At 43.5% G+C, this 12,419-nt stretch overlaps 1 protein-coding gene across 3 annotated transcripts in view; it reads left to right on the top strand.

Moving 5' to 3' along the window:
• Positions 1 to 12,419, top strand: part of WBP1L (WW domain binding protein 1 like) — a 59,966-nt gene that overhangs the window by 43,651 nt on the left and 3,896 nt on the right. For all 3 annotated transcript variants that reach the window (XM_073685320.1, XM_073685319.1, XM_073685321.1), the window contains exons 2-3: positions 3,346 to 3,448; positions 10,931 to 11,092. In XM_073685320.1, the coding sequence (XP_073541421.1) occupies positions 3,346 to 3,448; positions 10,931 to 11,092 (265 nt within the window). The remainder of the gene's footprint in view (positions 1 to 3,345; positions 3,449 to 10,930; positions 11,093 to 12,419) is intronic.

Raw genomic sequence — 12,419 nt, 5'->3', positions numbered from 1 at the left:
TCGCAGATTGAAGTGCATTACCGCGGGAAATCATTCTGACCTCAATGCGGCAGGCTGTGTCTTCATGTAACCTTAGCCTAAATGTCTACAACATAGCAAAAGCAAAATACATTCTACTGCTTCCAGCACAATAGCATTAATGTCCATTTTCATACTACTTAAATTATTCTTTTCTTTGGTCCATATCTGCTACCGGAAGGAAATAAACTTTATTTCCTCCGGCTTTCAGTCATAGAGGCGTGACTTCAGTCACCGCTCGGCTGTAACCACACCCCCGCACTGTGATTGACAGGTGGCTCTGCAGCATATCAATGTAGAGACGGCCTTTAGTCATACTGAACGGTGACCAAAGCCTCGCCAACACGCCTCTGACTGAAAGCCCGAGGCTGCCGGGCAGAACAATGTTAATTAACCCCTTATCTGCAGATTAATAGCGTTTGGGAACATGATAGGTTCTCTTCAAAGCTGGAGAGTTTTTTTAGCAACCGCTTTCAAGGTGAGTCTCAGCGCAAACCAATATGTATAAGCTAATCACAAAGCCTTGTATGGGATATAGCCCATATACAAATGTCACCTCTAGGCCACGTTCCTAAGTGGCATAACTGCTGTGTCCTTTTTGGGGGGGGTTTTCCCACTGCAGTTAAAAATAAATAAAATACAACTGCATTTTTTAGTGCAGAATCCTAGAATTTCTGCATTAAAAATCCATTTAAAAGCACTGCTTCAAATATGCACAAAAAGGCGAAACGCATCAAATGTAGCAAATACAGAATTTGGAGCAGATTTCGTGCAGAAATAAAAACAATGCAGAGATTTTGCACATGGGAGCATGGTCTTTGCATTATAATTAGTGTTGAGCGAGTATGTTCTATTAACCCTTTCGGCGAGTATGCTCGGGCCGAGCTCCGAGTATTTACAGCTGCTCGGTGATATGGTTGAATCGCTCCGTGTGCATGATTTGAGACTGTTTGACAGTTTTATTACATGTGAGGAATGTCTATTTCTTACACATTCCTCACATGTAATAAAGCTGTCAAACAGTTGCAAATCATAGTAACATAGTTTGTAAAGCCGAATAAAGACTTGCGTCCATCAAGTTCGACCTGTTAGTTCTGTAATTGCTAAAGTTGATCCAGAGGAGGGCAAAAACCCCAAATGATTTAGCCAATCTTCACCTGAGGAAAAATTCCCTCCCGACTCTGAAACCAGCAGTCAGAATAAATCCCTGTATCAACCTACTATTTTATTTTATTTTTAAGTATATGCTGAAATCTGCCTGGTATCTAGAAATGCATCCAGTCCCCGCTTGAACTGGTGTAGTGAATCCGACATTACCGTCTCCTCACTCAGTGAATTCCATATTCTCACTGCTCTTACCGTAAAGAACCCCTTCCTATGCTGGTGCTGAAACCTTTTCTCTTCCAGTCTTAGTGAATGCCCTCTTGTTACCGTAATATCCCTCCTTTTGAACAAATCCCGGGCAAGATCTCTATACTGTCCCCTAACATATTTGTACACATTTATTATGCCCCCCCTCAACCTTCTCTTTTCCAGGCTCCCGCACACGGGAGCGATTCAAACATATATCACCGAGCCGCTGTAAATACTCGGAGCTCAGCCCGAGCATACTCGGACAGAACATACTCGCTCAACCCTACTTATAATCTCTGCCTACAGAAAATTAAGTTTTATCAAAAATGCTTATGACTATGGAGCAAATTTGGGGTGACCGGATGATTGCACTTTTCTGCCCATAGGTTCTCCGTGTATTTTTCTAAAAACATTTTGGCAATGTTTTTTTTTTACAGATCCCAATCTTTATTACATAGCAAAATTAGTAATCTTGCAATCTTCATATCGTCCTCTGGGTCTATTTTAGACTCTTACTTCCTGTCCTTTCAGGAACAGAATACAGCAGACTCATTATCATCACAGACAGGATTACAAAGACAGCTAACACCTGTATACATACATGGCTGATGACTCAGAATCTTCCATCTAGGTAGTGGATAACTGGGGAACTGACTGCAAGAATGAGGCTATGTTCACACATGTTGTGTTTTTCAGCGTTTTTGCTGCAGATTTTTATGCAAATTTTCAGCTGTGTTTTGCAGTACCAGCAAAGTCTATGAGAAACCAGAATTCTCTGTTCACACATCATGTTTTTTTTTGTTGTTGATTTTTTTGGAAAATAGAGCATGTTAATTCTTTCAGCGTTTTTTCACCCATAGGAAGTAATGGGGTTCTTTTTTTTTTCCACAAAACTTTGTGCATGCATAAATAAAGACAGTAAGGACAATGAAAAATAAACACAAAAACGCAGCAAAACCTGTGTTTTTGACGCAGCTGATTTCCTGCCAGAGATCAGTTTTGCTGCAGATTTGTTGCGTTAAAAAAAAAAAATTGTGAACATAGCCTAAGGGTATGTGCCCACGTAGCGTTTTACAAGCGTATTTGCTGCGGAATTTCCGCAGCGGAAACGCTTGTAAAACGCTTGTCAATCCGCACCCCATGGTCCCCAATGAGAATCCGCAAGTTCAATGCCCATGCTGCGGATTTTTCCGCAGCGTTTTTGATGCGCACAAAAATCCGCAGCATGTTATTTAATTTTGCTTTTCCGCAAGCCGAATTGCATATCAAAGTAGATGATTGCATATCAAACTCTGTAAACTTAGAACATCCTAGACTAGAATTCCTTTTCCATAGACTTGGTAAATGCAAACTGTCTACTTTTATCATTACACTGAAGGGTTTCATTATTTTATATATCAGACGAGAGAACCCTTTGTATGCTGTTGTTTTTATGGCTCTGTATTATTTAGCTGTAGTTTTCATTTATCGCTTTATTAAATTGGTTATTTTTTCCTGTTTTTTTTTTTTTTTTTTTGTCAGAGGCCATATCCTTGGGGAACTATTTTCTTTTCCGCTTGACGCAAATCAGTCTGAGCTGGTGATGACATTGGAAATCCTTGTTTACTCCTAAGATTGTTGTTGGATGAACTGTGGGATTTATGTTTTTTTCTTTAAATGTACCCTCTGCCCCCGCTTTACCCTGGAGGCTTTGTCATCAGCTGAAAAGCCTACTGAATTGTATCATAAAACATTCAGATGATGCTATAATGATTCACATCCAATATTTTATATGCAGAACACTTGTATGTAGGGTTTGTGTACGGAGGGGTTAAGTGTCCTGGTTTACATTTATAAGGAGTCTGCTGGGGTCCTGGTATTTTTGACCACCTCCCCCCAAAAAAACGCCTGTAAGCTGATGCTTGTATGTCTGCATAGCATTCTAGAGTTATGTTCCTCTCTGTACATTTACATTGTTCTGTTATTTTCTTCTAGGATAAGGAAACCTGCATCGGAGTAAACAATCAGAGTTACATATGTGAAACGGGTCACTGCTGCGGACAGTCTCAGTGTTGCAATTACTACTATGAGCTATGGTGTAAGTCAGTGCTTCTATTCATTTACAATTGTACAGCGTATGTTCTCCATGTTTCATATGATTCAGATTATCAGTTTCTGGATCATCAGATGTTGAATTAAAGGGTAATCAGATGTTGAATTAAAGGGTAGCACAGGGTTATGCGCCATTGTGCATGAAATGTGCTTTAACTTCTCCCATTGTCTTGGCAGCTCTCACTTCAGTGTTGGTCTCGACTCAGGAAAGCATATCGTTGCCCTCTTTGTATGTCGGCACATGATAGAGGGCTGAGCGAAGCGGCCGATACATACAGAAAAGGGGCCTGGTTTAGCTATTAAAATTAACTAGTCAACCAGATACCTCATGTGCCCACACATAAGATGCCCTCTCCTGAGTGAAATCACATTTTATAAAAAATGCATAATTTTGCAATACTTTGTGCCTCCCCCTTTCTTTCTCTTGCGCCTCCCCCTTTCTTTCTCTTGCGCCTCCCCCTTTCTTTCTCTTGCGCCTCCCCCTTTCTTTCTCTTGCGCCTCTCCCTTTCTTTCTCTTGCGCCTCTCCCTTTCTTTCTCTTGCGCCTCTCCCTTTCTTTCTCTTGCGCCTCTCCCTTTCTTTCTCTTGCGCCTCCCCCTTTCTTTCTCTTGCGCCTCCCCCTTTCTTTCTCTTGCGCCTCTCCCTTTCTTTCTCTTGCGCCTCTCCCTTTCTTTCTCTTGCGCCTCTCCCTTTCTTTCTCTTGCGCCTCCCCCTTTCTTTCTCTTGCGCCTCCCCCTTTCTTTCTCTTGCGCCTCCCCCTTTCTTTCTCTTGCGCCTCCCCCTTTCTTTCTCTTGCGCCTCCCCCTTTCTTTCTCTTGCGCCTCCCCCTTTCTTTCTCTTGCGCCTCCCCCTTTCTTTCTCTTGCGCCTCCCCCTTTCTTTCTCTTGCGCCTCCCCCTTTCTTTCTCTTGCGCCTCCCCCTTTCTTTCTCTTGCGCCTCCCCCTTTCTTTCTCTTGCGCCTCCCCCTTTCTTTCTCTTGCGCCTCCCCCTTTCTTTCTCTTGCGCCTCCCCCTTTCTTTCTCTTGCGCCTCCCCCTTTCTTTCTCTTGCGCCTCTCCCTTTCTTACTCTTGCGCCTCTCCCTTTCTTACTCTTGCGCCTCTCCCTTTCTTACTCTTGCGCCTCTCCCTTTCTTACTCTTGCGCCTCTCCCTTTCTTTCTCTTGCGCCTCTCCCTTTCTTTCTCTTGCGCCTCCCCCTTTCTTTCTCTTGCGCCTCTCCCTTTCTTACTCTTGCGCCTCTCCCTTTCTTACTCTTGCGCCTCTCCCTTTCTTACTCTTGCGCCTCTCCCTTTCTTTCTCTTGCGCCTCTCCCTTTCTTTCTCTTGCGCCTCTCCCTTTCTTTCTCTTGCGCCTCTCCCTTTCTTTCTCTTGCGCCTCTCCCTTTCTTTCTCTTGCGCCTCTCCCTTTCTTTCTCTTGCGCCCCCCCTTTCTTTCTCTTGCGCCTCTCCCTTTCTTTCTCTTGCGCCTCTCCCTTTCTTTCTCTTGCGCCTCTCCCTTTCTTTCTCTTGCGCCTCTCCCTTTCTTTCTCTTGCGCCTCTTCCTTTCTTTCTCTTGCGCCTCTCCCTTTCTTTCTCTTGCGCCTCTCCCTTTCTTTCTCTTGCACCTCTATCTTTCATTCTCTTGCGCCTCTCCCTTTCTTTCTCTTGCGCCTCTCCCTTTCTTTCTCTTGCGCCTCTCCCTTTCTTTCTCTTGCGCCTCTCCCTTTCTTTCTCTTGCGCCTCTCCCTTTCTTTCTCTTGCGCCTCTCCCTTTCTTTCTCTTGCGCCTCTCCCTTTCTTTCTCTTGCGCCCCTCCCTTTCTTTCTCTTGCGCCCCTCCCTTTCTTTCTCTTGCGCCCCTCCCTTTCTTTCTCTTGCGCCCCCCCCTTTCTTTCTCTTGCGCCCCCCCCTTTCTTTCTCTTGCGTCTCTCCCTTTCTTTCTCTTGCGCCTCTCCCTTTCTTTCTCTTGCGCCTCCCCCTTTCTTTCTCTTGCGCCTCTCCCTTTCTTTCTCTTGCGCCTCTCCCTTTCTTTCTCTTGCGCCTCTCCCTTTCTTTCTCTTGCGCCTCTCCCTTTCTTTCTCTTGCGCCTCTCCCTTTCTTTCTCTTGCGCCTCTCCCTTTCTTTCTCTTGCGCCTCTCCCTTTCTTTCTCTTGCGCCTCTCCCTTTCTCTTGCGCCTCTCCCTTTCTTTCTCTTGCGCCTCTCCCTTTCTTTCTCTTGCGCCTCTCCCTTTCTTTCTCTTGCGCCTCTCCCTTTCTTTCTCTTGCGCCTCTCCCTTTCTTTCTCTTGCGCCTCTCCCTTTCTTTCTCTTGCGCCTCTCCCTTTCTTTCTCTTGCGCCCCCCCCTTTGTCTTGCCTAGAATGAATCTAGAATATTTATATATCTGCGCACAGCAGTTTGTATTCACTTCATGTTAGCAGAGGGGGGGTAGGTAATATATTATCTGTTTGTGTCCTCTGAATTTCCCTCCTGTTTCTGGGCAGAATGTAACATGATCAAAAGAGAGTCGGGGCACTTCTTCGCACCCCGTCCGTGTCTCCATCTATGGTGGGTGAACAAAGTATTTGGATGCTCAGATCTAGTAAACAAGACCTGACAGTTCCAGATTTTCCTCATGATCAGCAAACTGCCTCACTAGCTATAAACATGTTCTCTGTAATATATTATTCCTCTGTGAAGTGATCAACAAGCCTCGAAATCACATTGATGTGGCCGGGGATTAAAGAATATGATCTGCCAGCAGGTGGATGTCTGGTATAAAAGTAGATACTGTGCTTAATGTGGAAGAATTTCCATCAACCCCCCACAAGGAATATAAGGCTGCACGGACATACATTAGATATTGGTGAAATATCAATCTGCACTGGTGCCTATTGCAGGTCCAAACCATGCCACGGGCTTGTACATGAAGTAGAATTTTAACACTGCCATTTCTGCTGGTGTCTAGTCTTTTTTTTCTATTTAATTCTGCACATTTTTTTCACTGATCTGTAATAACTTGAAGGGATTGTCCATAGAATTTAAATATTACTGAAATGCTTCCAACTGCTTTGAAAAAGTTAAATGTTTTATCTATCTATCTAGTACCCCCCATTTCCCTCTTCACCGATCCCCCACAGGTCCCATTCCAAAGCTCACCCTGTCCCTGCAGGTCTCTGGTTTTTGGTCTCGTTCCGAGACACACAGGAAATCACTGGAGATTCCTGATCTGCCAATTCCTGGGATTAGGTGCTTCCTCATTGAGGCCAGTGATTGGCTGAGATGGCATCTATGGCTTTTTCTGGTGTGAGGAAGATGGGACCAGGAAGATCAGGCCAATGGAGACTGGATGATCTCCTGGGGTCTTCAAGAAATTTAGGGAACTTCCCTTACAGCACCTCCCCCACCCCACCCAAAAAAAGGCAGAGTGAAGAAGAGTGCTGAGGCCTTGTTCAAACAGACGAAGCACTAGGCTATGTGCGCATGTTTAAGATCTGAATACAGAAAATTCCTTAAGGTTTCTGCATCTCTTGGCAGGAAAAACGCTGCAGAAAAAACAAGCGTTTTATTTTATTTATTTATTTTTTTTATTTTTTTTTTATTCATTTTTGTACATCAATGAATGATTTTTGGAGCTAAATAAAGATATTTGAAAAAAGAAATGTGGGACATCGCTTTAACCCTTGGATTACCATCAGACCTGGGGTGAGTATATTGGTTAATTTAGATGATTAAAGAATGTGTCTGTTGTATTTCAAATAAAGTGTTTTACTATGTGTGTGTGTGTGTGTGTGTGTGTTTAACTCTTTACTTTAATTAGGTTTAGTAGTAAAAGGGTCTGATTGACACCTTGTCATCACTAAACAAAAGGGCTAGGTGTCAACTAATCCAATAAACCCAATCTCATTTAGCATTTCCATTCAAGTCATTTCTGGGCAGCTGAGAGCTGCTATTTTTAGCCTAGGAAGGTGCCATTAGGCAAACATGTTCCCTGGCTATTAATAACAGCTCACAGCTGTTTCGTTAGCCTCTACATCCCCATGATCAGCAACCAGCAGCGCTTTGGATGCAGCGTATTTTAGCTGCGTCCAAAACGCTGTGTTCTAATGCTGCACTCTTGTTATCAGTATATGCGGATCCACCGCATATAATGACATTTCAATCGGTCAAAATCTGCCGCTGAGAATGGCTTCTCCACTACAGAAATTGACATGCTGCGTGTGAGTTTGGGTACGTGCGCATGATCAGGAGCCGCTGCGGGTTTAAAGCTGCATATTTATACAAAACCCGCAGCAGCCAGATGTTACAGCATAGTGGATGGTATTTCTAGAAATCCCATGTCCACTATGCGTGCATCTGAGGACCGCAGCATGTCAATTCCTCTTGCGGAGTCTCTAGCCTCCGCAACAGAAATTTGATCACTAGAATGTATTGAATGCAGTAAATCCGCATGGTTCAGTGAACACATGCGGATTCACCTGCGTTAAATAGAACGCAGCGTTTTGGACGCAGAAATAATATGCTGCATCCAAAGCGCTGCTACGTCCTGATTGTGGGCACATAGCCTAAAATGAAAAAAAAATGGCGTGGGCTCCTGCATCATTTACACAACCAGCAGAGCGAAAGCCAACCGCGAGGAGCTGATATTAGTAGCCGGGTAAGGGGCCATTAGCCAAAAAATGTTCCCTGGCTATTAACAGCCCACAGCTATTTGTTTAGCCTTTACTGGCTAGATTACAGGGGGACCCCAGAAAAAAATTGACGTAGGGTCCCCCAATAAAATCTAACTAGAAAAGGCTAAACAGACAGCTGTGGGCTGATACTAGCCCCCTCCGTAGCTAATCATATCAGCTCTCAGCAGTCCCAGAAATGGCGCATCCATAAGATGCGCTAAATCTGGTGCTTAGCCTCTACTATTCCCACTGCTGTGTAGCGGTGGCGAGTGGGGTAATAGGGTTGGGGTTCATATCAGCCTTGCATAAGACACCCCCATTACTAACCCCGTAGTAAAGGGATTTGACACTTTCAATAAAGACACAGCCAGAATAAGTCTTTTATTGAAATCTAATTACACACTGTTTTAATAATTTATTTAAAAATAAAAAACACTGTATACTCACTGAACGCCTAATCCTCGAATCCCTCGTCTCCTGTAAAAAAAACAACAACCATATCCCTCACCTGTCTGCCGTCATGACGTAATCCCAGTGTCCCACGACGATCTGGGTCACTTCTACAACAGCCACATCAGTCACTGATGTGACTGCTGTAGAAGACAGCACTGTATACACTGACAGGAGTGTAGGCACTCCTGTCAGTGTACATCGCTGCGCTGCTGGGGCTGAGTTCACCTGAGTTCATCAGCTGAAGATCAACTGATCAGCTCTGGTGACCTCATACTGCATCAGTGTTGTGTGGGAAAATTGTACACTGCTGGGAGCGATCGTGCTCCCGTTAGTGTATTGCCGGCTGCCGGGTGATCGGGTCGCCGGGGGACATCGACAAGACGCCAGACAGGTGAGACTAAAGCGTTTTTTTTATTTTAATAAAATTTTTTACTTTTTTTAAATTTTATTTTACACACCGTGCACAGACGCTGGCTCGGCTGAGAAGACTACTTCTCCCCTCAGCCGCAGCGGTCGGATGATGGGAGGAGTAGTCTTCCCCGAGCCAGGTACCAATCTTTGTGCATTTTTTGCGGAGTATTTGATTCATTGACTTGGAATTGAGTCCAGTCAAATACGCAGCAAACAACCTCAGCAAATCTGCAAATATATTTATACCTGCAGGTTTGCTGCTTTTCAATTGAACTCAATGGGAGGAAAGCGCTGCAGAAACGCTACAAAGAATGAACATGCTGCAGATTTAAATGCAATGACGATCCTGACGGGAAAGTTCCTGATCATGTACACAGCACATCAGGATTGTCATTGCATTAGTTTGCACACAGATTACCTAGCGATTTTGGTGCATTTCCGCTCAGAAAAAAAGCAGCGAAAACGCATAACAAATGCACAGTATGCACATAGCCTTATACATACTGCATAGTGTGACTGTTCCTGGTACCGCAGGACAGTGAATGGGACTGAGTGCCAAAATGCTCAAACTGCACATTCTTTGTAAATGATGGATGAGTTGCAGAGCCACAGCCTATTTATACTTATGATTGTAGAGGGCCTGACCCCCTGGGGCTCCCATTAATCAAAACTTGATGCCCCATCACAGGGTCCACAGGAAATCGCTTTTAGGGATTATCTCAGAAATACATTTATCACGTATTGACAGGATAGTCCCATAGACGTGCATGGTCACTCACTGCTTCTGGCAAAGTCCTCTTGTTTGTGCAATGGCCTCAGGCTGTGCTCACGTTGGGTGGAGACATCTCAGCTTGTGTCAGTATAAATATTTGGAAGGCTATGCGCATTGTGCATCTCCCACTGAGGTTAGTAAACCACTTTTCTTTTTAGATACTCCATTTTCTATTATCAGTTTCATAGGAAGCAAACAACTCTACCCCTATATTCATGTGAAGGAGGCTGGAAGAACTGGGATTACGTAAGTGATGGCATATGAAAGATCATGAAGGGTTTTTTTTTTACATGAGAGAAGATCAATCATTAATTCTTGAAGGGATTTTTCAGGGAATTTGTCATCATCTCAAGACACAGTTGCTTATCCATACATACTTTTACATCTGCTAATGCAGCTTCGCTACACCGTTGCGCTAATCATCTAAGGCTAACATCCTCCATAATACAAACCTACTTCTCTCATGCTGCACCAGTTCTCTGGAATACACTACCCCAGATAATCTGGTTAAGGCCTAATCCAGACATCAGTGATTTTTCTCAAATGCAAAAGTGTGTTTTATCAGTGTTTCTTTTCTTCAGAGTTTCAACAATTTGGTCAGTGTCCGTTCATCAGCAAATTTAATTTGAGGCTGATCAAAATCAGACCTCTCGCTAATAACTGCTCTCAGTTCTCCCTTTCTACATGTTCTGCAGAGTCTGGTCTTTATTTATTTTACTCACTTATATAGCCCTATTAATTCCACAGCGCCTTACAGACATTATCATCTCTGTCCCCATTGGGGCTCACAATCTAGATTCCCTATCAGTATGTCTTTGGAGTGTGGGAGGAAACCGGAGAACCCGGAGGAAACCCATTCAAACACAGGTCTTCTCCTTTCCCACACCCTCCATGAACTTAATATCACTTTTGTATCTAGATGTATACAGATCTTGGATGGTGACCGCTTCATACCCGTATTTATTGTATTGTTCTGCCATCTTTATATTTTGGTTTTGTTTTTGTTTTTTTTTGTTTTTTTACCTTTTTGTGTCACCTATTTCATCATGGATTGTATGCTCTAGAGCCGAGCAGGGTAATGTCTGATATTTAGATGTGGTCTAGGGGGGATAAACCCCATGCTTTAGCGGCTTTATCCTGTATTGTAGGTTGTATTTAGTGACGTGATCCCCTGAGGTCATTGATTTGCACTTCTCTTCTCCTCCAGGGTTTTGGCTGGTGTGGACAATAATCATAATACTCAGCTGTTGCTGTGTGTGCCATCACCGGCGAGCGAAGCACCGGCTCCAAGCACAACAACGGCAGCATGAGATCAACCTCATAGCTTATCGCGAAGCTCACAGCTACTCTTCTGTGCCATTTTACTTCCGTAAGTAATTCTCTTTAATATACCCGTTCATTCTAGCTTTGGAATGATCAGCACATTGGAAACATCAACTTTTAGGCTCAAACTCTTGACCTGGCACATTGAATTGTTCTACCATCTATTGCATATGAGAACCTCCCGATTCCTTGTCCGACTCTGGTGTCTGATGCGGGGGGGGGGGGGGAAGGATCGGGCTGATGTATTTTAGCATGCTTGATCCTTTTGTTCTCCTGTGAGATGGGCAGCTCACTGAAGTGTCTGGCCGTGGCTAACCCCCTTCTCCCTATTCAGAATACTTGTACAGGGATCAGAAACAATAGTGGGTGACCAGGTGCACCTTCAACCATCGGCCATCTGATGTGTGTGACCAGGCTTCGTTACCTTTCACTTTTTCTTGAAGGGTATCTATAGGTTGAAAAAAAAACAAAAAAACAACAACTGATGCCTTGTCCTAAGGTCAGGGGGCAGTGAATATATATAAATTAGTGTCGCACAACACCCCATCCATCCTGCACTTGGCATCAACGCTGTGTATCAGTTGTTTCCTGGAGTGACCCTTTAATATCATTGCCATGGTATGAAGTAAACTGGATCAGATTATAACCTTGTTTATTCCCTGTCTAAATGTCATGAGGTGCCCTGTCAAAGTTATGAAGATTTAGCATACAACATATTTACTAATTTGTAATTATAGTTTGTGCAAGCTAGGCACTGGAAATGAATTCCGTACGGCAGGATCTATACACAGTTGTATAAAGAATCGCTCCGGGGTTTATTCTATAAGTTGTTAAAGGGTCTGAAATGCTGCCGAACGCTCCTAATGTTCTGATTTAACTTGGAATTACTTCTGTACACTTTCCCAGCAGAGTATTGGAGAGGATTCACTTTAAAGAAATAAAAGGAAAAAAAAATAAAAATATATATATATATTAGTACAGACCAAAAGTTTGGACACACCTTCTCATTTAAAGATTTTTCTGTATTTTCATGACTATGAAAATTGTACATTTCACACTGAAGGCATCAAAACTATGAATTAACACATGTGGAATTATATACTTAACAAAAAAGTGTGAAACAACTGAAAATATGTCTTATATTCTAGGTTCTTCAAAGTAGCCACCTTTTTCTTTGATGACTGCTTTGCACACTCTTGGCATTCTCTTGATGAGCTTCAAAGAGGTAGTCACCGGAAATGGTCTTCCAACAATCTTGAAGGAGTTCCCAGAGATGCTTAGCACTTGTTGGCCCTTTTGCCTTCACTCTGCGGTCCAGCTCACCCCAAACCATCTCGATTGAGTTCAGGTCTGGTGACTGTGGAGGCCAGGTC

This window comes from Phyllobates terribilis, unplaced genomic scaffold (genome assembly GCF_046119375.1).
Source record: "Phyllobates terribilis strain yellow unplaced genomic scaffold, ASM4611937v1 Scaffold_5__5_contigs__length_657084704, whole genome shotgun sequence".
In the NCBI taxonomy this organism is placed as follows: Eukaryota; Metazoa; Chordata; class Amphibia; order Anura; family Dendrobatidae; genus Phyllobates; species Phyllobates terribilis.
This window is presented reverse-complemented; position numbering and strand designations above follow the sequence as displayed.